Source organism: Zalophus californianus, chromosome 6 (genome assembly GCF_009762305.2).
Source record: "Zalophus californianus isolate mZalCal1 chromosome 6, mZalCal1.pri.v2, whole genome shotgun sequence".
Lineage (NCBI taxonomy): Eukaryota > Metazoa > Chordata > Mammalia > Carnivora > Otariidae > Zalophus > Zalophus californianus.
In genome coordinates, this window is record NC_045600.1 from 93,293,136 (window position 1) to 93,320,495 (window position 27,360).

The 27,360-nt window shown below is 46.4% G+C and overlaps 1 protein-coding gene across 1 annotated transcript in view; it reads right to left on the reverse strand.

The window, feature by feature from the left end:
- MYO5C (myosin VC) overlaps positions 1–27,360 on the reverse strand; it is an 89,133-nt gene that overhangs the window by 47,530 nt on the left and 14,243 nt on the right. The window contains exons 3-12 of the mRNA XM_027572805.2: positions 24,591–24,756; positions 23,859–24,003; positions 20,834–20,990; positions 18,908–19,051; positions 18,070–18,151; positions 16,590–16,697; positions 9,339–9,445; positions 5,981–6,246; positions 2,647–2,728; positions 1,126–1,266 (exon numbers count right to left, since the gene is read on the reverse strand). Coding sequence (XP_027428606.1) covers positions 1,126–1,266; positions 2,647–2,728; positions 5,981–6,246; positions 9,339–9,445; positions 16,590–16,697; positions 18,070–18,151; positions 18,908–19,051; positions 20,834–20,990; positions 23,859–24,003; positions 24,591–24,756 — 1,398 coding nt within the window. The remainder of the gene's footprint in view (positions 1–1,125; positions 1,267–2,646; positions 2,729–5,980; positions 6,247–9,338; positions 9,446–16,589; positions 16,698–18,069; positions 18,152–18,907; positions 19,052–20,833; positions 20,991–23,858; positions 24,004–24,590; positions 24,757–27,360) is intronic.

Sequence of the window (27,360 nt, forward strand, 5' to 3'; positions counted from 1 at the left end):
GCAAAACTTGTTCTTGATACTGGTGATATAGAAGCGATCAGTGATATTCCGCCCAAACTCATCGAATTTAGTCTCCTCTTGTGTCCAAACGACTCCTGCATGCTTCTTTGTGACACTGGTTGTGTAGCAAATGTCTATGTAGAGTAGGTACAAATATTTCCTAGAGGCTGCCTTGGCCTGGGCACCCTGCCCTCTCTAGATCATTCCAGAATGCTTAGCCCTGCTGCCAGCCCTTTAATCTTGTATTACTGGAGGGGCTGAAACCCAGGTGGTACCAGAGAGGAGAATCTGTGAGAAAAAGCGTGGAATTGAGAATTCCAGGGAGAAAAGGCCAGTTAGTCTTCAACACTATATATATATTTTTTTTGAAACAAATCTCTGGAAACTAAATCTATGCTTAAACATCATAATACGATCTTTATTCTTTAATTAATTATTTTATTTTAAGCCACTAAGTTTTGGAATGATTTTCTTAATTTTTTTTAAATTTAAATTTTAGTTAGTAAACATACAGTGCAATATTGGTTTCTGGAGTAGAATTCAGTAATTCATCACTTACATACAACACCCCACAATATAATCTTTAAACCAAAAAACGAGTACTGTCCTGGGGATTATTTGTCCCTGTGGCCCCATGAGGGACACTGCTAGGTTGGCTCACTGTAAAGGTGCTCTTCCTAGAGGGAAATAATAACAAGAGAACTAGAGACCTCTTCTCTTGAATTGTATGATGTTGACTTTTCAGCTATACCCCCCCAATGGATGACTCACAAGAATGAGGAAATAAAAGAAAACTCAATTCTTATCATTAACAAGTGGTGTGAGGTCACCTGCTATTTTCACATCCATTCTAAATACACCTAGGGACAGCCTCAAAGGGCTCCTCCTTGCTGGACATGACCTGAGAGGTTGTGCATGGTACCCAATGGTGCGCTACGCATGATGAGGGTAGGAGGCTCAGCTGGCCCTCTGGCGTTCCTGCTATGGACTGCCGTCCCAGCATCAACACCCAACCAATTGGGTAACACTTCAGGAATTTACATGTACACCAAAAAAAAAAATCCAGTTTGTAATACTCTTATCTGTTACTACACAGAAGTTGAACAAAAAAAAATTTTAAGTTACCAAGCATTCTTCATCCAGTAACTCCAAAATACCCATTTTTGCTTCAATCAGGTCAATAACTGGTTGGTTGTCATAAAAATCTATCAGAGTCCAAGGAATATCTTCCTTCATATATTCTTCTTGTTCAAGTTTAAAGACATGCTGAAAGTCCAGAAGTTAGTAGAGAAAATAAAACAGAAGATTAAAGTGTGCTTCCAAAGTCCAGGACGTAAGCACTTGACAAACGCAGATACCTGACTGGTTTGCAATGTTTAGGGAAGACCCTGAGGTGCAGGCAACCGTCCTTACCCATGATGGATGCTGCCGAGCTCCTAATGTGATCCTCCCACCTGGTCTGAGTGGGGTCCCACGTCCTGTTGCCTCCAACACCGAGCGTACTCAGGGGGGTCCTGCAACCCCTCCCTGCTCACAGCACCGCCGCTAGCCAAGACAGATGCAGCCTCTCTGGCTGGCGGGGAGCCAGCCTGCCTGAGAATGCTAGCCGTGGGGCCCATGTGAGAAGCCAACAACAGGGAGAGCTCCGTTCACTACTTGTTCAGGCCATAAGGGTATCAGGGAGGCTTCCCTGAGGACTGGCTCAGGCTCGTCCCGGCTGCAGGTGGGGGGAGGGGAGGGGCAGCGAGGAGAAAGCCTCCCACGGAAGAATCCCCATGCCGGCACGGAAGCCCAATAGGAGGTTGAGAAACATGGCTCTCATAGAGGCCAGAGAGAGCACAGTATTGATGGGTGCTGCAGGGGAATGCAAGGGACGGCAGGGTGACTTCAGGTGAGTGACGCAGCGTATCTACCGGGAATAAACTTTACTTGTAGTTATTAAATGCTGAACTTCCAAGGAATCTTTGAGAATGCTAACAAAACATACATTTGCAATGGGATGAAATTTAATGTTATACATGGATTAATTCCAAAGTGAGGAAAAAGAAAGAAAAGAAACATTTACTGAGTGTGATTCAGTGTTAGGTCTACTCCTCACAACAATATTAGGAAGGCAGTGACCCATTTTTTCCCAAAGAGGAAACTGAGACTCTGAACCTAAGGTCCCAGAGGAAGAAGGTGGGAGAGCAGAGTGTCAAACCCAGTTCACTTTGAGCAAAAGTCCATGCTCTGCATGATGTCACACTATTTTTTCTTCAGGACTTGTTTGGGAGAAGCTGAATTTCAAAAGACAAGCAAGAATTTGCCAGGTGAAGAAGAAGGGATGGGAAAGGACAGGAGCTGGTGGGTTACGGCACAGAGGCTTGCAAGGCCGTGGGGCCTTCAGGAAACTCAATCATTTGGTTTCATTCGGCTGCATAGAGGGTCTGTGACCAAGCAGGGCAGGTGATGGACTGTAGCCGAACAGCGGGCCAGGGGACTAGAATAGGATGAAATAGGCTGGGAAGGTGTGATTTCAAGATAGGGCCACAAAGTGGTGCCGTGAGCCAGCGTGGGGCCCCGCACTACGCCAGGATTTGAGGAGAGGCCTGTTGGCACACACACTGGACTGAGAACTAGCTTCCAGAAGGCAGAAAAGTCACCTACCAGGTTAAACTGCTGTTGCAGCTTCTCATTAGCGTAATTGATGCAAAACTGTTCAAAGCTGTTCACATCAAAGGTTTCAAAACTGAAATATGGTTTAAACAAGTTAAAACACACTTGTTTATAGATAAGCAATTTTTCAAACTTCACAGTTTAAAAGTTTGCTGTTTTCAGCAAGTTTTAAATATGCCCCCAAACCTTCTGGTTTTGATATCCCAGCAGTTGATAAGTCATCTTTTTCCAGGCTGCCTGGGGAAGGAATCTGGTGTGTACAAAACACCTACCCGGAGGTAGGCTGGTCTGGTTAAGCTGAGTATCATTTGCTTCACACAACAGCACCCAGACTTGATTACCCTCTTTGTCGGTGAGGAAATAAGGCTCTGAGAGGTTAAGAAGTGTGCCTGAGGTCACACAGCTAGTGTCAGACTCAGCTGTGGGCCTGCCTGACTAGGACACCTATGCTCTGGGGGGCTGTTTCCTGTCCTTCCACTATGTGGGAGAGGCAGCACAGTTCTGCCTCCCCAAAGCCTGGTTTCCGAGTTCTTGGAGGACAAGGGCAAGGTCATTTAAGAGCCCGCAACCCAGCAGACCCCACCAGGTCTATTTTCAGACTTTGAACCCTTGTCTCCCTGGGAGGAAGTGGGCGGGGACAGAAACCGGCAGCGGGCTGGAGGCAACATTGCAGGGAGCCCTGCCCCCAAGACTCAGCTGCATCCAGGCCCGATGTGGTCAGCACACGGGTCTGAATGGGAGACCACCCGATTCGCAAGAGGAGCTGGAAATCTGGACTCGTATGTGAATTCTCTCACTCTAGAAGACATGGTGTGGGCTGAACAGAACACAGCACGCCTTCTGCCCCCCAGCCTGGCGAACGCTCCTGCCAGTGGGGAAGCTGAGCGCTGCAGGTCTTAGGGTGGACGTTCACGACCTCACTTAACCCTAACACCACCCTAGGTGCAGGACCAGCAGGACCACCACCCCCACCCCATCACACCTGAGGGCGGAGGCCAACAGCAAGTCGTGCCAGATGTGAAATTTGACGCCAGCTCTCGGGGCCTCCAATGCCTTGGCTCTTAAACGCTCTAATTCTGAGTGGTTCCCACCGGCTCCAACCACAGGTTCCCTGAGAGTTGCACTTGACTGAGCCAGGTTGGCTCAGGTTATAATTCCAGGGCAGGGTAAGGGCCTGGATTGTGCTCTAGATAGCTCCAGGGAGACTCAAAGCAGGAGCAGAACCCACACAGCTCAGGCCAGGGGAGAGTCCAAAGGGCCTCGCTGTGCTCCACAGCCCACAGGCAGAGCCAAAGGCGAGGTTCCCTAGAGCGGAGGTAGAATATCAAATATCAATGATTATCTTCCCATCGTTTTACACACTGCCTCTCCCAAAAATGGGCCCTCAGATCTAAAGTTCAAAACCCATAGAAAGACCTCAATCTATGACCTAAAATACCAGAAGCACATTAGCAACGACAGCACTTCCTACGTGAGTGATGCTTATGGTTCTCAAGATGCCTCCACAATTTCTTCCATTTGACCTTCCTAATAACCCTGAGAGAGAGGCCCCAGCTTACAGAGACAGAAACCGAGGTTTGGAGAGGTCTTGTGACTTTCTCAGGGCCACACCACTGGTGCCGCCGTGCTCCCTCCCAGGGTCCTGACCCCCAGCCCTGGGCCTTCCCCACTCCGGGTCCAGAGCACGTAGATGCCCGACTGGCTGGGGAACCACAAGTCTTCGGGGACCATGAATTCACGGATGGCAGCAAGCATGCTACTTTTATTATCTCTGTAGTGGATTTTAATGTTAAAATTTTAATTTAAGATATACTTTAACAAGTTCTTATATATTTACAGTTACTGTCTCAGGTTTGTTCACGTCACCAAAAGCTCAAATTCCGTATTGCGGTGGTCTGCAGGCCTCGTGCATCTGACTCCTGCCTGCCTACCATTCTCCTTGCTCCCTGCTGCTTGTACTCAACTGCCTCTTCTCTCCCCCAGCCCCCCGCTAACCTCCAGCCCACCCATCCGCTTATTTGCTTATTCCCATCACACAATAAAAGAGATCACTGTTAAACAAGACTATTTCTTTTTAAAAGTCTACTGAGATTCTTACTGGCTGCTCAAATCCTCTTTTTAGCACAAGACAAGGTAAATCATTTACTAGACTATCCCCATAATGTATCAGTATTTTAGAACTGTTGACATTCGCCATTAATTGGGAGTCACATGCATTAACTCAGAATCTAAATTAAACAAAGTACCTCCCTTGAGGCACTGCCTCGCCTTATCCAGCTATGGGAAAGCTGATTCTCTGTACCTGGGTAAAAATTCAGCAGCAGCATCATGGCCCATCTGCTCCCTCTGTCCCCCCAGCAGGCCGGGGTGGGGGTGCCCAGAGCCGGCTCTCCCCTCTGTATGGGGAGGAGAGGTCGGGTTGCTGCTCGCGGGATGTGAGGGAACACTCCCCAAGCCAGGGGAGACACTCTGTGATGCCTTGAATGGAATGAGCTGCCCTCTCCCCCACTGAGAAACCAGGACCAGTCCTGGGAGGGGCCTAGTGTTGGGCATTTGAGGCCAGGTGTTGACAAGCAAAAGCCTGAGCACCAACAACCCTCATAGCCTGCCTCCACGTCAGCCTGGCCTCACTCACTCACACTCTGAGGAGTCTACAAGCACCTTGGGCACGCGTTTGGCCTTGGATTTAGAAAAGGAGGACCGGGCAAAGAGGTGGAGGAGCACCTCCAGTGTGTTGGGAACTTCACCCCCAATGGTATTAGAACAGCTGGAGAAGGGCAGGGATCCGAGAATGGAAGAAGATTCCAGGGTGTGCAAGGCTGGCTGCTCAGAGGCCTGGCTTTGAGTCTACCTCTGACCCTGTGAGCGTGGGCAAGGTGCAGGACCTCTGGGACTGTCATTTTGCCCCTTTGCAATGGGAAAGGTGTGTCGGGGCTCCAAACCTCACGGGGCCTCCGCAGGAAACAGCCATGGGCTCTCCCACCAGCAGAGCAACCACGGACACATTTCTACGTGAAAACCTTGGTTGTCTCCCCTCTGTCTGAGAAGTTGGTGAGCAAGTGCGTGCAGACCAGCCAGCACGGTAGCCAGCATGTGGTGAGCTCTGGGTGCCGGCCACTATTAATTCAGCATTTATATAATATGCTCTAAATAAAACACACCATAGCCCAGGGGGCCGTACTTAACATCCACACACGCAAACATAGAGAACACCATCCTTCTGATCATGTGAAACACAAAAAAGAAACCAGAACAAAATGATCTAAAAATAATGGGCATTTGACATTTAAATGAGGAAAGACAGGCTCACAGAAGAGAATCTTACCCATAAATGTCCAAAACACCAATAAAAGTGTGCTGCTTGCCTGAAAACTGCAACGCTTGGTTAATTCTCTCCACAATGAAGTCGAACAGGTGAGCGTAGATCTTTTTGGCCAGTGCGTCCCTGGCGTTGACCGCCTGGGGCCTGGTCATGGGTTTCACCACTGTCTCGGAAGTTGTGACGATTTTGCGATTGCACAGCCACTGAGCAACTTTGCCCCTCTCCAGGCCCAGGAGCTCACAGAACACCTTCAGGTGCCTGTCGTCCTCCTTCAAACACAAGCACAAGCCCCATCAGGGCCGTCTGGCCATTGAAACCAGCACCAGCCCACCCAGCCGGGGCCCTGGGGCCTTCACCTGGGCCTGTGCCAGGGATAAGGATGTGCTGGCATGAGAACGCCCGGGCCTAACAAGAGAGAGGCAGGCCTGCGAGGAAAGCAGGAGGGCCACAGCGGCACAGAGTCCGCATCAAGGCACTGCGATGATGCCAGGCAGTCCTGGGCTGAGTCCCACCCGGGTTTTCATTCTGGCCAAAGAATGTCTGCAGTGAATAAGGCCAGGGAAGCAATCCTCCCCTTCCGGTGCATGCAGACATGGCCTCAAAGCCCCTCCCTTCCATTTGCAACACGCCCAGACCACCTGTCCCCACCTGTGTGGTCAGTGTTTGCGTGGGGGGTCTAGGTCCGAGGTACCTAGATCTCATTGTCAGAGAACCTGACAATGGGGCTCCTTTAACAGCTGGCTTCCCAGCTGACAGGAGGAACGTGTGCAAGACTTTTCGTGGACACACAAAGTGAATCTTGCTTCTCTCGCAGCTGGGGCATGAGAGCTGCCCCACTGGTCAGAGACAAGGAAAGGTCTGTTCCCGTTGGTCTTCAGCCAGCATGGACAAGGAGTCCTTGACACCTGGCAAGGAGATGTGACCCTTGTGACTAAGCACTATCATTCCCCTTAGGCAAGGGAACATCTCCCCGTGCTAATCTGTAGAGGTCAACACAGCCAATGGGAATACCACGTGGCTGCACTTAAAAAGCGCAGATTACAGTGGAGCCAACAATCTAGGAAGTCCTGCCACGTCCTTGCTGTCCACCCACACTCCTTCTGACCAACATCTCAATAACACAAAGCTTGTATTCACCTGCCTGACCTCCCTGGAGAGCAGACTGGCAGAGCCATGGGCTTTCTTCCTTCTAAGAAGGAACTAAACCATCGGAGTCAAAAACATTCAGCTACAGATGCTGCTGCAGGTGGAAAGGAAAGGGGCAGGAATTCTTAAAAAGATGACTTCCTCCAGATTGGGTCTGCCCAACATTTCAAGTTTCTGATGCAAATGAATGGTATGTATGTTCCAAAGATAGGACTGCTAATTATAGAACTGGTAATTTGCTATGAAGATTCTACAACTTTTTCAGAGACTTTGTGTCCTCAGATTGATAGACAAAGGATTTTTGGTCTATCAATTTTAACTCCTCCTCCAAAATACTACCTTCATAACAAACTTCATGGGACAGAGATCAACACAAGGGCATTTGTTGGGTGGATATCACACTTTCAGTCTATGGGGTTTGAGAAGAAGAAGAGCAGAAGCCCATTTCTCAGAGGCAAACGAGAAAGCACAGAGAGAGAACCACCACCACATGCATACCAGGCTCCTACGCAGGCCTACCATCCCCTCTCCCAGAACCTGCCAGTCCCGTGTCGACTGACTAACTCGGTGAGGGCTGGACACAGGGGGGAATGGGAGGGGTGCTTACTGTGAGAGGTCGAGGAGAGGGAGGAGAATTACTTCCTGGTCATAGGACAACAGGACTGAAGCACTGAGCCAAAAATCACACGTTCCCATCCACTGTTTGGCTCTCTCTCCCCTAAACGGCAGGTACCAGAGAGCTGAGAAATGACCAGTGTACCAAATTATCAACTGTTCCCATGAGTTTTTTGGGGGACAGGAAAATAGACATTGTTATATTATGAACTGAACACTTCCTTCCAAAATTTATATGTTGAAGCCCTAGCCTCCAATGTGATGCTATTTGGGGTGGGGCCTTTGGGAGGTGATTAGCTTTAGATGAGGTCATAAGGGTGGGGCCCTCATGATGGGATTAGTGCCCTTGTAAGAAGAGGAAGAGACCAGAGCTCTCTGGGTCCCTCTCTGCCTTGAGGACCCAGCAAGCAAGGGGCTGTCTGCAAGCCAGGAAGAGAGCCCTCACCAAGGGCTCAACCATGCTGCACCCTGACTTGGACTTCTGGCTGCCAGGACTGTGAGAAGACAAACTTCTGTTGTTGAAGTCACCCAGCCTATGGTATTTTGTTATGGCCGTGGGAGTTGACAAGACAGATGTATGTACACAAAGCTTTAAAGGTCAGGCAACCTCGCAGTTCATAGAAGCATTTTTTACTATGTGTTATTTTCTTCTTTATGTGGATATTCATGAGAAGAACCAAACACACGACCCTACTGAGGATCACTTTTCATAAGTTTGTCAGAGAAATACACACATAAACTTACCCTGTGTTCGTTAAAAAAAGAAATCTGTCACAGAACTGACAATGGATTTCCACAGGGAAAGTCAGCACTACTGGGGCTTGATGTGGGCAAGTGTCAGGAGGTGGGAGATGTCCTTTCTGCTCCAAATATCCAGTGCACTGAGAGCCCTACACAACCTGCACCCTCTCCCCACTCCCCCCCATTTTCTGGCCTCATCTACCACCCCTTCTTTCACTCACTCCTCTTTGGATATACTTTTTTTTTTCATGATTTGTCAAATAACAGCTCCTGCCTGAGGGCCTCTGCACTTGCTGTCCACTCTACCTTGAATGTTCTTTCCCCCAATATAGGCAGAAGTCACTTTGTCATCTTCAGGCCTCTGCCCACTGCCACCGTACCAGCAAGGCTTTGTCTGAATGCTCTACACAAGAGGCACAGCCCCTCTGCACCCTGGACTCTGCTTCCTTTTCCTTGCTCATGGCCATCACCAGCCGCCAGAGCCTGTAATTGGGTTGTGTCTCCTCCACTTCCTACCCCCAGATCATAAGCCCCACGAAGGGTGTCTTGTTTGGTATGGGCCACTGTTGTTTCTCCAGAGCCTGCAACAGGGCTTGGCACATAGCAGGTACTTAGTAAAAATTTACTGAATTAAAGAAAAATACATAGAGAAGGCATTTTCCCCTCCTCTACTGTTGTAAGGGGAAGAAGTTTTACTCTTTAAAAGCTATCCTTGGAAACCCTTGCTTCCTTGCTCTGACAACAGGTCTCTCCAGCAGGCCAAATGCACCTGGTGCTAAAATGCAGAAGCAGAGTAACCACGAGACGCTCTACTGGTGACCCTCTGAACATGGGAAGGGGAAACAAAGTAGCATCTTACACTGACTGAGGACTTCTCCTGGCCCAGCGCTGTAATCTGCACATTGCCCAGATGTAGGATGGCTGCTAGGATCTTAAAAACATCCATCTGAAAATCCTCCGTGAAACCTGAAAAAACAAATTTCCAAATTAGGATTATTGCATTTCTTCCTTGACTTAATCACTAGTAAGATAAGCACCTGAATTCTTTCAAGAGACTCTAGTACCATCATCAGTGCCAAGAGCTGGGACAGGAACGGGCAACTGCCCCCAGAGAGCACGTGGTTCGCCATTCTTGCTGGTCTGACATGCAAGGACACAAGATGTGAATGCGACAGCCCAACAGGTTTCCCCTTTTGCCATCACTGCTACGAGTGCAGCACAAAAATTCATATCCAAAGAACCATTTCGTGTTAGGTTCCCAAGCAAAGCAGCTCTCATTTATTCTATGTGATGTGCTTCCTTTATTTTTACTGTGGGTTTTTTCTTCTTTTTAAAGAATTTATTTATTTATTTATTTATTTATTTGAGAGACACAGTGAGAGAGGGAACACAAGCAGGGGGAGTGGGAGAGGGAGAAGCAGGCTTCCTGCCGAGCAGGAAGCCCAATGTGGGACTCGATCCCAGGACCCTGGGATCATGACCTGAGCTAAAGGCAGATGCTTAACCGACTGCGCCACCCAGGCACCCCAATATCCTTGAATTCTTCTTGTGGTGGGGTGCTGGGTGGATTCCATTTGCCCCTGCAGCTCTGTGGGCTGCTCTCTGCCCCAGGGGGCTGAACTATCCGCATCAAGGCCATGGGCTCTCGTGCCCTCTGGCCTTTGGTTGGGTGTGACCAGTAAGGACCCTGGCAGGAGATCAGAGATCGGGAGGGAAGAAGTACTGGAAGGGTCATCCCCGTTTCTGTCCCTGCAAAGTTGCCTCAGCTTGTCAGTGTTGCCAATTGACGGGTCACTTGCTCCTGGTCGGCTGCTGACTTTCCCCAGCCCTCCTTTCTGACTCCAGTGATACCCCTCCACCCAAACAGGAAAGAGCAGCAAACAGGTCTGCTGCTGACCCCAGCCCCCTACTGCCCCCTATCGCTCCCCCAGACCTGCCCCCATCTCTGTAGTTGGTCCCTTCATAGATTAACCCTCCTCCTTCTACCCTAACTTAAATGGGCCCTGTATTTCCCTTTGGGACCCTGACTGCTGGAGGTAGCATATAAATTATGAATATATAACATATTTAGCCACCATGGGGCATTGGCACATTTCCTGGAGCCAAAAATAAACTAAACCAGCTACGAGGAAGGACCCTGTGTCTGACACCAGCAAATCACAACGGAGAACCTGCGGGTCGTGAGCAGGGCGTTGCCAGGTCAGGACCGCAGAGCGGCAGTGTGGTGGGTAGGGGTAGGCACTGACTGGCACCATGACACTGCAGGGCATCGAGGAGCAGGGAGACACACTCGGAGGGTGGGCCAGGCTCATTTGTGCCGATGTCCACGCTCCCCGGTCTGCCTGGGAAGGGCAGCTATCATGGACACCTATGATGCGCCCCTGTCCCCCCCCAAGCAAAGAGCAGCAGGCCCTAAATACTGAATAATAGCTACCGCAACTGCCCTCTGCTTCTCACCTGGGGACACCTGGATTCTTCCAGTAGCAGCTAGGGTATGTTCTTAAATAATTTCAGAACCTAGAGAGTCTTCTCTCCTTCAAAGATTTAAACAAAATCAAAGTTGCAAAAGATTTCAAACCAAAAATATACTGAAGACTCCAGCTCAGCCGAGTCCAGGCATTTGCTGCCTTCCCCTCTGAAGCTAACACCTCCATTTGAAGGACAGACGCCTCTAACAGAAATCACCCCCCCCCCCCCCGCCTCCCCCGCTTTCCCAGGCCATCAGCATGATAACCAGCCGGTAAGTGAGGAGGAAAAGCAACCGAAAACATGCCATTGGGGAATCTTCAGCTCGGCATCATTCCTACTCACCGCGTGACCCTCCTAGAGCTAAATCACTTAACAACGCCATATGAAAGTGAAGTAATTCCAAAGCAATGACGTGAAAGAGACAACTTAAGATGTTAGTAGAGTAATTCTCTTTAGTGAGACAAGGTCGTGCAAAAGCACTGCTGGCCCGAGTTCGATTTCATTGAGAAGCACAATGGTCAAGTACCTTGAGCCTGAGGTGCAGGCTAGGTAAGACTTCTTCCAGGGTGTTCTTCCTGTGAGAGATTAAATGGCCAGGCAAGGATCAAAGGGCGAATTAAATGAGAGTCAGCGGAACAAAGGAAAGGAGCTTTTGGTCAAAATACATCCCCTTCTGCTTCCTAAGGGATAACTCTAGCTAAGGTGCCTCAGGAGCAGAACCGGAAGGGAAAGCAAATGGACCTCTGTGCCAGACCCTGTCCCTAGTACTCTCCATGTATCATCTCATCTAATGCTTATGACAACCATATGAAGTGCCATTATGGTTCCCTTTTTATGAAGGGAGAAACTAAGGCATAGAAGGGTTAGGTCATCCTGGACATGTCATATCTAAGCAGTTTAATACAATATGTGAAAAAAACCCGTGGAGTTCATGAAGTCATCCTAGCTTCACCCCACTGTGTGCAAACATGGAGGCCCCCTGAAAACCCCACGCCAAGCAAAGAAATTAGAGCAGACTCCAGAGGTCCATTTACTGGGGGTGTGGGGAAATGGATTTGCATACTGAGCTAGACGACCTTGCCACTAATTTCCCCATACTAGCTCCATAACAAACCACAGCAATGGGCAAATCAACCAAATACTTATTTGGCAATTACATTTTTAAAAAGGGTGGTCTGCCCTAATATGCTAGAAGCCTACATACAATTCAAGTTAGGTGGTTTCCCCTTGAGATCTCCATCTAAGAAGAGAACACTGAGGGGCGCCTGGGTGGCTTAGTCATTGGACATCTGCCTTTGGCTCAGGTCATGATCTCTGGGATCAAGCTCCACATCAGGCTCCCTGGGATCGAACCCAAGTTGGCCTCCCTGCTCATTGGGGAGTCTGTTCCCTCTCCTTCTGCCCTCCACCCCCGCCCCCGCTTGTGTGCTCTCTCTCTTAAATAAATAAAATCTTAAAAAAATAAGAAAAGAAAAGAAAAAGAGAGCACTGAGACACAAACAAGAGAACATGGCCAGAAGGACAAGCAGTATACCACATTCTCACACTGTTGGGAGAAACATGATTGTTTAGAACTTCCCGAGGCGATGGAAATGTTCTGTATTTGTGCTGTCCAACAGGGTGGCTATTTGCCATATGTGCTTATGAGCACTTGAAACATGCCTTATGCAACTGAGAAACTGAATTTAAAGGTTATTTCAAAATGAAATGCAAACAGTCACTTGTGGCTGGTGGCTACTGTGCTGGATGGACAAGTTTAAAGACCATGACATCACACACAGTATGAGGTCATTGGTTATGGGGGGTCACAGGATGATGGCAATCTCAAAGTCACAGTGAGGTCACCCTGGTTCCTCTCCACAACAGTAAATGGACCTCTGCAGTCTGCTCAAATTTCTTTGCCTGGCATGCATCATTGGGGGACTTCCATGGGGAGACACACAGGGCCGAAGCTAAGATGGCTTCATGAAGTCCATCCATGAATCTTCACATATTGTAAGAAAATTCTAAGGAACCATCAGCTATGTTCACTCTATCATCTAAGACAAAGGGCAGCAAATGTTTTCTTGTTAGGCTTTGTAGGCTGTATAGTCTACATCACAATTACTCAACTCTGCCACTGCAGCATGAAAACAGCCATAGACCATACTTAAACAAATGAGTGTGTCTATGTTCCAATAAAACTTTATTTACAAAAAAAGGCAGCAATCTGCTGACCTCTGGTCTAGGACATTTTTTAGTGATTCATGCAGTGAAGTCATGCTTTCATTAAATATATACTGATTTCTCATATTGATATAGCATGCCATAGCTCATAAACTACTTTATTTTTTAAAGATTTATTTGAGGAGATAGCATGTGCACACATGAGCAGGGAGAGGGGCAGAAGGAGAGGGAGAGAGAATCCTCAAGCAGACTCCCTGCTGAGCACAGAGCCTGACACGGGGCTCAATCCTAGGACCCTGAGACCATGACCTGAACGGAAATCAAGAGTTGGCTGCTCAACGGACTGAGCCACCCAGGTGCCCCCATAAACTGCTTTAGACATTATCTTTTAATCCTCACCACATCCCTAATAGCTACGGAGCGGGGCTCCTCTCCAAAGATGGCCCCCAGTGCACCACCCTCCCAGGGTTCCTGCCCTGTGCAGTTCCCTTACCATGAGTTATGTATGAGTCTAAGCTTTTGACCATTAGCACATGGCAGTAGTGATACTGCCTTACTTCTGAGGCTGGTTCATAAAAAGTCTTACAGATTCCACTGAAGCCTACTGTAACTGGCTCTGGGAGAAGGTAGCCACCACATGGCCCAGTCCATTTACCCTGAGACCAGTGTGCTGTGAGGAAGTCCATGTGGAGAGAGAGATGCCTGCCCAGCCCCCAGTACTTCTAACCATACCACCCCTGTGAGAAAGAAGCCTTCAGAGGATGGGGCCCCTACCACCATCACAGAATAGTCCCCCAGTGAGAAGTATCCAGCTGAGCCCAGTCACCCCAGAACCACCAATAATAATAATAATTTGTCACTTTAAGCCATTAAGATTTGGGGAAACAGCAATAGATAATTGGAACAACTGAATATTTTCATTACTATCCCGGTAATCAAATGGGGAAACTGATGCCCAGAGAAAACCACTGACCTATGGAAGGCCACAGACCGATCTCATGACACATGGGAAAAAATTGGAGCAAATACATGACAATAGATAACTTACCACTAAATTGTGAGATCTAATGGCCAAGACAGAGGCAATCAGAGGAGAATTCACTGGGCTAGCATCTTCAAGTAACAGGCTTTGCAGAAAGTAAGCAGGGCAGATTCCTTCATATTCCTGGCATTCTCCCCGCCAAGGAAAGGAGAGGGGAGGACGGCCCCAACCTCTTTCCACCCCACCCACTTCACACAGCACAGTGGGCAGCCAACATGATTAATAGCCACAAGAGGCAAAAGACTGTTTTACAGTACTTCCCCACAAAACTTTGGGGAACTTTGTCAAAACATCTAGGCCAGGGGTGCAAGGGTGGGCCAGGTGAGGCAAGCCAGGAGCCAGGGGCTGACCCTGCATTTGCACCACCCTGAGAGTGAGCACCTGAATGCCTCCTTCAAGTTCATGCCCTAGTTGCCTCTCCCACCTCACCCTAGTCCTGGCCTGGCTGGTGTGGGTATTTGTGCAAATAATCTAATTTGTGTGAGACCGTGAAAAAAATTGCTGCTGCTGATCTCTAAAGATTAAGAAAGGGTCCATGGAGAAGGGGATGGTTTTGCTCGAAGGATGGCTACAGCTTGGACAATAGGGAATAGTGACTGAGGGCAGGCAGTCATACTGAGCAAGCGCCTGCTATGTGCTCAGCCTGGTACCGGGGCTTTCCCATACGTCTCCTTACCAGTTATTACGAGAGCCCTGTGGGTAAGGAATACGGCCATTCTATAGATCAGGAAACTGGGTCTCAGAAAGGGCAACCTCCTTAGAGTCCTGCCAATGAGGTTTTGAATGATGTTTATGTGACCTCAAAGCCTACTCTATTTCTCTTATATCATTTTGGTGTGGAGTGAAATATCATAGAGGTGGGAGGGAGTGTCGGAAGGGTAGAGGTGGGAAGGAGGACAGGGCATGTGGACCAAGGTCCCACCGGGGCCTGCCAGAGCGAGGCTGCCTGATCCCTCCTCACACACGGTATTCCTTCTCAGTAGAGCACATTACAAAAAGATACAATTATGACTTCAACTACTTTAAGAAAATATTAATCAGTACCAAAAGTCTTTATCTCTTTATTATAAACTATTTAAATTGCCTTCTCCTTAAAGTGGTTTGGAAGGGCGGGGGGCACCCGAGTAGCTCAGTCGGTTAAGCACCTGACTCTTGGTCTCGGCTCAGGTCTTGATCTTAGGGTCATGAGTTCAAGGCCCGCCTTGGGCTCCAGACCCAGCACGGAGCCTACTTAAAAAAAAAAAAAAGAAAGAAAGAAAGAAAGAAAAAAAAAAAAGCAATTTGGAAGGGAAGGGGCAGAATCAGATGGTAATTCTACTTAGAAAACCAACCAGATTTCATTCTCAATTATCCAAATGTTTCATTCTCGATTATTCAGAAGAGTAATCTTGCCTATTACTCTGATATATTGAACCTTGAATTCTTTGCCTTTTACATTTAAATATAGTCATCCAAACCACAACAATGAAAATAACTTGGTGAAACAATATTTTCTATAAGATGTAAAAACAGTCTGTGGTCTCACACCGATCAGAAGTTTTGACAATTACATGTTAACGTCTACACTAATACACTATGGGGAAGTAGATGATAATTTTTATCAGTGCCATTTGGTAAACACTTCCCAAACATGAGCTCCATGTGGGAAAAGCAAGGTGGAGAAAGACCAAGCAATCCAAGGTTTTGTTTTCTGTATAAAAATGTGGTAAGAGGGGCGCCTCGTGCCTCAGTGGGTTAAGCATCTGACTCTTGATTTCAGCTCAGGTCATGATCTCAGGTCACGGGATTGAACCCCATGTTAGGCTCAGGGCTCGGTGGGCAGTCTGCTTGGGATTCTCTCCTTCTTCCTCTGCTCCTCTCTGCCCACCCGCGCCCCAACCACCCATTTGTGCTCTCTTGTGTTTTCCCCCACTCTCTCTCTCTCTCTCAAAAAAAAAAAAAAAAAGTGAGACTCCTCCATTCCCCTATCATAAAATGAGAGAAATACCAGTGTTTACCTCATAAAGTACCTGTATATTAAGCAAGCTAATACAGGTAATGAAGTGCTTAGAATGATGCCTGGTAGTTCCATGTAAGTGTCTGCTATTTTTATCAGGCCAGGTAGGGTCAACATGACCCTCCCGGTCTGATGCACCAGTCTTCTCCGAAGTCAGCCCAGAGGAGGAGCTTGAGAGCACCCACAGGGCTTACAGCCCATGTTGCTCACTGCAAACCAGCGAGCCCGAAGGCAAAGGAGTTAACATCTAGATCTTTTAAGGGAAAAGCACAGTCTTGACCACTTGGCCATCAAATATACTGATTGGCTCATCCTAAGATTAGAATTTATTAGGAGTCTTTAGAATATGCACCTGCTGGGCATCCCTGCCTTTCATTTTTGTTTTTTGTTTTTTAAATAGAAAATGACCACACGTTGCATAGGATATTTCCACTTACCCAGCAGTGTGAAGGTCTTCCGAGTCTCCGCCATGTCTGCTCTGTCATTCACACCCTCAATGACAGTGCTGCCTCCCATTCTTGTGTAGTTAAATTCTTCTGCACTCCCTGAAACCAAAAGATTGCTGTCTGTGACACAGAAATTTGTACACACATGTTTACAAGATAGGAAGCTCACACATAATACGCTAGAGTAAGCACTTGACACACATCACTCCATTTATTCCTTAGAATTCTATGTGACAGATGCAAAAGCTGAGGCCCAGAAAAGTGGTGCCACAGCCGACGTGGGACAAGAATTTGAACACGGGCCTGTTTGACTGCAAAGCTCCTGGGTTTTGTTCCCATATCTAACTATTTTATACAGCTTTACTGAGGATTACCGACCACAGAATAAACTGTACATGGTTAAGATGTAGACTTTGATGAGTTTTGATATATGTATACCCTAATGCAATCATCATCACAATCAAGAGAATAACCATAGGCACACCTAATATTTGAATAGTAGGTGAGTCTTCAGAAAGCTCTTCCAAATTCACTATTCACATTCTGTTTGGCAGACAGGCATGGGTGTTATCTTTATATGAAATCTGATTTCATATAAAGGAAATTTAGATTCTTCACCAGTGCAAGCAACTTCTCCACGATTGGAGTGTGTGCATTCAACTCCAACACACTGGGCAATTCTATCTACCAACACAGCACAAGCAACCAAGAGAGGAGAGCTGTGACAGCATGGGAATCAAGCTGTTTGCCCTAAAGGACAAAGAGTTCTGCTGTCCCTACAGTATGATTAGTTGGAACTATAAATAATAATGACCTTGAGTCATCAAGGAAGCTCAAATGATGATAGAGACACTCTGTCTCAGAAGACAGGGAAATATGTCATACATACTGGAAAACAGCCATATAAGGAAGTTCAGATAAAGAAAAGTTTAGGGATTTGACAGCACCAAGTCCCAGGGGCCAGGAGGCCTTATTCAGGTGGTTCTAGCTACATGACCATCATCACCCATGAGCTTTGAAAAAACCCCTGGAGTTGAAGGGTCTCCTCTCCTGGAGCCACCCTGCCCCTCAATCTATCCCCTTAGTTAGATGCATCAGTTCTACCCCCAAAACCCAAGGATCTGTCCTTGGACAGAATATTTTTTAAGTGATATTACTATAAGAAGAAATCAACCTAGGGGCACCTGGGTGGCTTAGTCGGTTAAGTGTCTGCCTTTGGCTCAGGTCTTGATCCCGGGTCCTGGGTTCAAGCCCCAAGTCAGGCTCCCTGCTCTGCGAGGAACCTGCTTCTCTTTCTCTCTCTGCTCTTCCCCACCCCCTCGCTCATGCTCTCTCTCTCTCTCTTTCGCTCTGCTCTCTCTTTCTCAAATAAATAAAATCTTAAAAAAAAAAAAAAAAGAAGAAGAAATCAACCTGGAATTTAAGCCCCTACATAAAAGAGAGACACTTCCATGCATTATCCACCACATACCCAATTTAAGATGTTTAAATTCCAACTGCTGGGCAGATGCACAAAGCTGATAAAAAATGTGGTAATTTCGTTCATTTTCTGACTGTAAAATAAAGAAAAGTCCTGAAATTATACCAGCCCTTTACAAGTAAAAATATGAGGTTTTTAATGGAGGAGTCTTAGATGGCTAACCTGGATTGACAATTCTGTTCTCATGGATACTGACACTTACCTGGGTTTTTTCTTCTGGTCAATAACACTGTGGCCCAACCTGTTGCCCCTCTGCTGGCTCAAGATCACTTTCCAGATAAGGACCCCAGAGAAAATGTTATTAAATGAAAACATTCTGTGACATGAGAATAATGTAATTTGTACCAGTGAAATTTTTTAAGAAACTCCCTGTAATACAAGGCTTACTGTTACTCTCTTGGGCCAAAACTATGAGAATTTTCTCCACTTTTTACTGACAGAAAAGCCTTTCTCTTAAACTCCCCCCACTAGCTGTAAGCCCAGTCCCTTCCTGGTAGGAAAGCCAGTCTAACAGCTTTGTCTGTTTCAAGCAGTTTTTGTGTTCTAGAAAGATAAACTTGATTGCTAAACCCTAAGGATCTTTTAAGTATCCAAAATTAAAAATCATAATTTTTCCCTTCAGTGGATTCATATCATTCCACTGATATTGCATCTGTCAATTTTTTGTTTTAAGAAACAAAAAAAAAAAATAAGCCAAGATGCAAATGAAAGACAGGAAACTCTCTTCTTCAAGTCACAGAGCAATGTAGGTTGTCTAATGAGTATATAAGTGTAAACAGTACCTTAAAAGTTGGGAAAAAGGAAATTTAATTACTATTTTTATTCTTACTTGAAAGACGACTCTGGATTTCTCCAGCAGGTAAGTTCTCATGTTGGCTCCTATAATTTGATTTCTCTCATCAAAACTGATTTCTGTGTATTTCCCAAACCGACTACTGTTGTCGTTGCGGGTGGTCTTGGCATTTCCGACAGCCTACAACACAGGCCTCTCAATAATGTTAAAAAGATCTTTGCACAATACTAGTGGAGCAGTTTTAATAAAATCCAATCCTGTATGCTGGGGAAAGTTCTGACTAGCAGAGGGAGGTTGGCGGGGGGTGGGGGTGGGAAGGAAAGCAGTCCAAAGCTCGCAGGGAGCATGACACACCCTCAACCTGCCATTCAAAGCTCTCCTCCGTCTTGCTGGGAGACCCTGGGCAGGATTAGAAAGAGCACAGGTTCTGATGTTTCATGGCTCCAAGTTCCTTTTCTGCTATCTGTACAATACTAGAAAAGTTATTTTATCTTTCCAAGGCTCCATTTCTTTATCATAATATGGGAATAATATGCATCTTGCAGAGTTGGGAGGATGACCTAAGGTAATATAAAGTGCCTCAACATATCCATGCCCTGAATATTATAGATGCTCACTTAAAAGAACACATCTCTCATCCAAACTTTATTTCAATCCTTCTCTCTTACCACTTCCCTCCTCAGACCTTCCACTCAACCAAAAAACTGCCCTCTACCATCCTTTCCATGCTCTGGCATGATTTTTGCTTTTTTACTTCTACTCTTGAATTCTGTCTCTCCTCTACCCATCCCCCCGCCCCCTTCCTGAGAACTCTCCATCTGGAAGTACCCTTCTCATGCACACAAATTAATCTTCCTGCCTGGGTCATCATGCTTTCTGACGACACATATTTACTGAGTCCCAGCTATAGGCCACATGCTCGGGTGGCAAAGGTGAGCCACGTGGACATGGCCCTGTCTTTCTGGAGCTTACCATCTAGTGGGCGAGACCAACCCTAAACAAATAATCACATAAATTTATCCACTGGGCAGTGCCTCTGGACAACTTTTCTATTGCTATCTTAGATTGTGATCTATGTTTCCATTTAACTTTAAAGTATGTTTATGTTAGAGGAGTCTTAAGACTTGGGGACTGGGACTTACTCTTTTCCATCACTTCCTGTATTACCTGACATAGTGGCTTAAACAAAATAGGTGATCTGATACATATTCATTGATGATTTTGATTTGAGAAAACAGAGAGAGGAGGTCTAGGAATCTAATGGTCTTAATTTTTTGCTGTGCTTCCAAATAAATCTAAGTCAATCCTTTTCCCATTTTGCAAAGCAGCCAGAGTTGGCCTTTGGGCATCCCCTGAGCCTCTCAGATGCCCCTTCTCCCTTGAGGGCTGGCTCCTTACTCCTGAGTGCCATCATGGCTGGCCTTGTCCACACCTCTGACCTGGTTAGTGTTGTGCAGATGGATCAACTCTCAGGGAGGGGAGGAGGAAGAGTCTTGATACGTGGCCCTGGCCAATCTTTAAGGTGTAAATACTCCCACCATGACTGATGTCGAACTGCCAAAGGTTTAACAGTTGGCTTGCAAAAAAAATTCTGAATATTTACCAATCAGCTCGTGAAAGTTGGTGCACTTGCTGGAGAACACCACTGGTCTCAGCGCACCAGTGCTGTCTACGGTTGAGGACATTTCCTTTGGGATAGAAATGCAGACAGGGGACTCCTGAAATCCGATTTCTAGCCCAGCAGATTGAGGAGAGAGCCTTGGCGGCAGCAGTCTCTACCCCAAGCTCCTTCAAATCCCACCAGAGAACACACCTCCTGGCTCTTTCCTGCCCTCACTTCCACGGTCTTTAAAGGGAAAGGACTCAAGTTAGCCAAGACAACACATGCACACACAAACCCACTTCTCCATCATTCCACACTGTCGCCTGTGACCCTGCTCCCCACCCCCGCAGGCTGCATACCTCAGTTATGGGGTTCGACGCCAGAACTTTGTCCTCCACGTGGGTGTTACTGCTGGACTTGCTGACAGTGGCGAAGTACCTCATGGCGTAGCGGGCAGACACGGTCTTTCCAGCACCTGACTCCCCACTTACAATTATTGACTGATTTTTATTGTTTCTGAAGCAAATAAGAGTATTTTTAAAATGCTCATTTCTTCCTATTAAAAAGGCAATATATACTCAGTAAGAAAAATGCAGACAAGCGGAAAGAAAGCAAACTGTTTCATTACTCTAAGGTAACTGTTTTTTAACATTCCAGTGAATTTCCTTCTAGTCTCTTTTTTTCTATGTGATCAAGCTGAACACACAACTCTGCTTCCTGCTCTGTCCCCCATGTTGAGGTTCCCTCAGACCACTCCTAGGTCAGTGATCTGCTAGGAGGACCCACAACACTCAGCACATAGCCATACTCATGGCTAAGATTTATTATAGCAAAAGGATACAAAGTAAATCTGCAAAGGGGAAAAACACAGGGGGACAAATCCAGAGGAAGGCAGGCATAAACACTTCATTCCTCCAGCAATGAGTTATGACAACCCATGGGAAGTGCTGTCAACCAGAGAAGCTCTTCAGAGATTCAGGACCCAGGGTTTTCACCGGGGGCTGATCATGTAGGCATCCTCTGCCGAGCACATACCAAGATTCCAGATGCTCAGAAGGAAAGTAGGTGTTCAGCAAAAACTCCATCATTTACACAAACAATTTAGGTACAGTGCGTCACTCTCATCAATTAAGCACGGTGGGAAACTTCCTAAAATCCAAGTTCCCAAAGGCTAGCCCTGGGCCAACCCTGCAAGCAGGCCTCTGAAGATAGCTGTCTCAGGACCAGGTCAACTCCTCTCTGTGTATCCCCACATAAACATAAAACATCTTAAAGACATTATTTGGAGAGCAATTATTCAAAATATGCTTGGGAACATATGTGCTCAGTAAACCGACATGTTCTACATAATTTAGAGATCTTAAAAAAATGTATTCAACCATACTATAATGCTGTTCTAGGTATCCAGCATTGCTTATATACTAGGTACTCCATGAATACTTTATAAGGATTCTCATTTAAGCCTTGAAAAAAATGCTATGCCACATATACCCATTTTACAGAAGAATACAATAGTGACTCAAAAAGGTAAAGTGACTTGACCTAGTACACAGAGCATGTAGCCTCCCTGTGAACACTGGGAGGACCTCAGAGATAGAGCTCCTATCTAAAAAAGCAAGCCTGTGAGGAGGTGAGTGACAGACACCCCAGTATCCCTTGGCCAGGTAGAACAGAAAGGGGGTTTTAAAACCAGGCTCTTCTGACTCCCAGTTTAGCATCAGCAAGCCCAACATAAAGTTACCTTATGTTCAATACTGTTAGAATTAGACCTCAAGAGAAAACGGGCTCTTCGAGCTTGAACCTGCCTCAGCCCTACGGCTCCAATGAGCTTATATTGCTGACACCCAGGAGCAGACCTGGCCCAACAGGTTGTGAGCCATGAACTTCAATCACAGAGATGCCCACGAGACCGACAGGGAGCCAGGGCAAATCCCAGAACCATGGTTGTTTTATAATTGGAAAGAAACATGCTGTAGCAGAGACCAAAGTAATTGGTCATTAATTGGTAAATCTCTACCCAACATTTATCCTTTTCTTCCTTCTTAGAAACTATGTCCCAATTTTTAATGGGCACACTGCTGCCCATATGAAAGACTATATATCCCAGCCTAGGCCTGGCCATGGGATTAGGTCCTGGCCAATGAGCTGTGAGCAGAGGTGTTTTATGGGGCACACACTTCCCCTCTGACACTCTGTTGCCTAGAATATGGAGGAGATGGATAAGTATTAGCCTGCCCCCAGGAGGAGAGCCTCACTCCGGGGACAGAGGATCTAGAAGGCACTGGGTCCCTGACGACTGATAGAGGTGCCCTGCTAGTCCCACCCTGCCCATCAGCCCATCAGTCTTTTTTGCAGGAGAGAACCATACACAGCTACCTTGTTTATGCCACCATTCTTTTTTCCTGATTATAAGGAGTGAAACATGAATGGGTGCTCTCTGAGTGTCTGGCTCACAGATGAAGACACTAAAGCTGAGGAAGCTCAGATGCTGTGCCTGGGATTATGTGGTAAATGGTTAGCAGGTCCAGGCCCTGTGCCTCGGGTTTGCATTCATGAAATGAGGGCAATGATGGCAGCTCAACGGACTTCACAAGGGTGTCGCAAGACTTAAAGGAGACCACTGTCTGGAAAGTTCTTCTGCAAACCATAAAAGGGTCTACAAAGATAAGATGGTGTTTCTACTCTTCATACTTTACAGATGAGGACATTGAAGCTGAAAGAATATTTATGGGAAAAATAAATTACATGTGGGGTCAAAAACCCTGAGCCCACATCCCAGCTCTGTTTGCTGGGTGGCCTTGGGTGGGTGACCCCCAAATCTCAGCTTACTGCTCAGGCATCTCCATCACAGGCCAGTCTGAGAACACCCACGACAATGTACGGGAACATGTGCACAGTGCCTGGTCCACAGGAGACTTTTAATAAATGTTTGCTGGCAAAACAAGGACTCCACGGGGCCATACAAAACACAAGTGGCAAAATAAAACTCCAGATCTTCTACATCTAAAACCTGTGGTCATCTATCATAAAATTTTGCTGGCCCGGATGGGGGAAAAAGCTTAAGCAGCTCACAGTGGAGAATAAATCAATATTCCTCCAACCAAACACACCGCAAGAGAAGCATCTGCCATTCCCAGATTGATAGGTTTGACTTTTGACTACCTAGAAGGAAGAAAAACCAGGAAACTTGGTCTAGACAGGTTACACAGGCAGTCATTTGCTACTACGTTATAGGTAGTCCAATCCACCGAAAGTCCCCTCTGGTCTCCTGGTCACCTTTAATAAAACCAATGCCAGAGGTTTCCCCTCCACTGTGAGGGCCCAGCACACGCAGGGGTGGGGCGCTGGAAGAGAAAGATGAAGCCCCGCCCAGCAGGAGTCTACCTGGCCATCTGCTTGTATGCCTCTTCTGCCACCGCAAATATATGCGGGTCCATATCGCCCATGTTCTGCCCACTGTAGGCATGGATGATGGCATCTCCATAGATCGGCAACTGCTTGTACGGATTCATGGCCACCAAAATGATTCCTGGGGAAAGATGTCCAATGCAGTGCTGGGGTTCTTACTGTCACCTGTTTCTCCAGGTTCTTTGGAGCAAGCCCAGCTCTGCCAGTTATTAAACCTGCCGTGTGACTTTGGGCAGGTCACCTAATGCTCTGAATCTCAGTTCCCTGTGGATGCCACCCACATTTCTGGACAACTGTCAGGGTTGGAGGAGATGACAGATGGGAATGCCCTAAAACTGAAAGGTTTTACAGTTCTCAATGTAAATATAATGATAACATCGTTGCCCAAAATAAGTGATAAATGTATCAAATCCAATGAGAAACTCAAACATAAGCTTTATCCAGATATATTTTTCTTGGGAGTCTGATCTTAATTCTTGCAAAAGATTTTCCCCACCTGCAGACACTTCTATTTACAACAGACTCTTGAAGATCAAATGTCTGTGCTTGTTAGACAGAAATCTGGGCAAATGTCTAGGTCTGAGTACACATTTTGGCAGAAGTCAACATTTCTAACATAAACATGATATAAAATGTACTCAGGACACCCCAGACAGCAAGCATGGTATTTCTGGGTCATTCCTGCTCTCTTAGAATCACTCTCCTTACCACTGTAGGTGTAAATGAGTTTGGATTCTGCAAAGCGGATTCTGAGATTGTGGAGCACCGCAGGCTCGTGGAGATAGCTGAGGGCTGTGAGGTCATTCTCACCCACGAGGATGTCAGGGTTCCGAAGCGGAGGCAGAGATTCTGGATCAATGGAATAATCCAGCTCCTGTGGACAAAGATGAAATTAAAGTTCTGTAAGTGAAAGACTCTTGGTGTTTCTGAACTCCCGTCGTCTGTCCTATCTGCCCTCCTTTTGGAGTGATCCCTGACACTCTAAAAACAAACTTACATAAAGCAAAGAGAAAACAATTTCCATGACTGACTCTTGGGAAATGGGAGCCAGGGGACCAGGGTATTAGCTGTGTGCCCTAGGGCAAGTCATTCACCCTTTCTGGGCCCTTCTCTCATCTGTGAAAAGACTGGGTGGAGCTACAGGACCTCAGTGAAGCCTCAACGAGAGGTGACAGGGAAGCCACATGGGCAGGGACCTGGGCACGCCATCCCCAACCCTACCACAGGGGGTCCACTTGTCCCCCACTTGTATGTAGTTTAGATGCTGAGCGCCATGAATGTTTTGCTTGAAAACAGTGTTCTGCTGGGTGGTAAGGAGTGTCTGAAGGAGCCCGTGTGGGTGACAGTCTCTCTTTGAGAGGACCTGTGTGCTCCTGACTCCTGTCTTTAGCTGAGGGCTGCCTGTTCCCATCATCCTTGGCCCTGGCTGAGTAACTTGTTGGGGATGGTCTCTCCTCTGCTGGATTTCACCCAGTATTCTGACAGTAGCTGCCTGAGCAGAATGAAGGAGAGGTTAGTAAGCCTTGTGGTGTCCATGCCACAGGTGACCAGGCTCCAAATGTCAGAATATCAGGGGACTTGATGACCACCTGTTCTTACTTTCTTCACTTTCATTTCACAGCCCGGGTAAGTGATTCAAGCCAGAACACCCAGCAAGCTTGTTTCCCTATCACTTTCCTAGGCTGCCCTCCTTTTGATCCCTGGTCCTGAAGTAGTTCTACATGGTGACCCGGCTGCCCCCTCGCAAGTGCCCAATGTGCAGACCCTCTTCCAAGTATTTGCTGCCCCTTAAAACTACCTTCCAAGGAGGGCATGACTACCCTAATTAACAGCTAAGGAGACAGCTTCAGAGAGGTTGAGGTCCTTGTCCAAGCTCACACAGTTTGTACGGATCTGGCTGGCTCTGAAGCCTGTGTCATGATGCCTCCTGTCACCACCGACAGGGTTTTGTTTGTCGGTGACTTGGTTGGTCTGTGTGGCTTAAGGAGAACGGCTCAGGGCAATCCAGGCCAACTGGATTGAATCATAGCTGTCTGCTCTGTTTTCAATGCAAATATATTCGTGGGTCGGCCCTAAGCAGAGTTATTATTTTTCCCTGTTTTACTGAGAAATAATTGACATAGATCACTGTGTAATTTTAAGGGGTACAACACGATGGTGTGATTTACATGTACTGTGAAATGATTAGCACAGTAGGTTCAGCTAAGATCCATCATTTCATATCAATGTAATAAAAAAAGGGGAGAAAAGAAAAAAGAAAAAAATTTTCTCCTTGTGATGAGAATTCTCAGGATTTAATTGAATTTTCCTAGCAATGTAGCCCCAGTCATCATGCCATGCATGACACACCTACGACTTATTAACTGGAGGTTTGTACCTTTTGATCACCTTCCTCCATTCCCCCCTCCCCGGCCCCTGAGTCTGGTAACCAGAAGTCTGATCTTTTTTTCTATGAGTTTTGTTTTTTTATTTATTTATTTATTTTTAGATTCCACATATAAGATCATATAGTGTTTGTCTTTCTCTGACTTATTTCACTTAGAATAATACCTTCTAGTTCCATCTGTGTTGTCACAAATGTTAGGGTTTGTTTCTTATGACTAATATTCCACTGTACGGATGCACATACACGACTTCTTTATCCGTTCATCTGTTGACAGACACTTAAGTGGTTTCCACATCTTGATTACTGTGAATAATGCTGCTATCAACATGGGGGTGCAGATACCTTTTCGAGTTAGTGTTTTTGTTTCCTTTGGATATATTTCTAGAGGAGGAACTGCTGGATCATATGGTAGTTCTATTTTAAAATTTTTGAGGGTTCTCCATTCTGTTTTCCATAGTGGCTGAGCAATTTATAACCCCACCAACAGGGCACAGGGTTCCCTCCCTTTTCTTCATATCCACCCAAGCATTTGTTACTTTTTGTCTTTTTGATGATGGCCATTCTTGTAGGCGTGAGGTGATATAGATGGTGTCTTTGATTTGCATTTCCCCAAAGACTAGTCATGTTGAGCACCTTTTCATGTGTCTGTTGCCATCTGTAGTCTTCTTCAGAAAAATGTCTGTTTAGGTCTTTTGCCCATTTTTTTTTTTTTTCTTTCTGATATTGAGTTTTAAGAATTCTTTTTTTCAGCAGTTGATTTTTATTGATATTTTTTAAAACTTCAAAAAAATTTTTATATTAGTTTCAGAGGTACAATTTAGTGATTCATCAGTTGCATATAATACTCAGTGCTCATTACATCAAGTGCCCTCCTTAACGTCCATCACCCAGTTACCCCATCCCCCTACCCACCTCCCCTCCAGCAACCCTCAGTTTGTTTCTTATAGTTAAGAGTCTCTTATGATTTGTCTCCCTCTCAATTTTCATCTTATTTAATTTTCCTTCCCTTCCCCTATGTTCATCTGTTTTGTTTCTTAAATTCCACATATAAGTATATTTTGGATAATACCCCTTATCAGATGTATGGTTTGC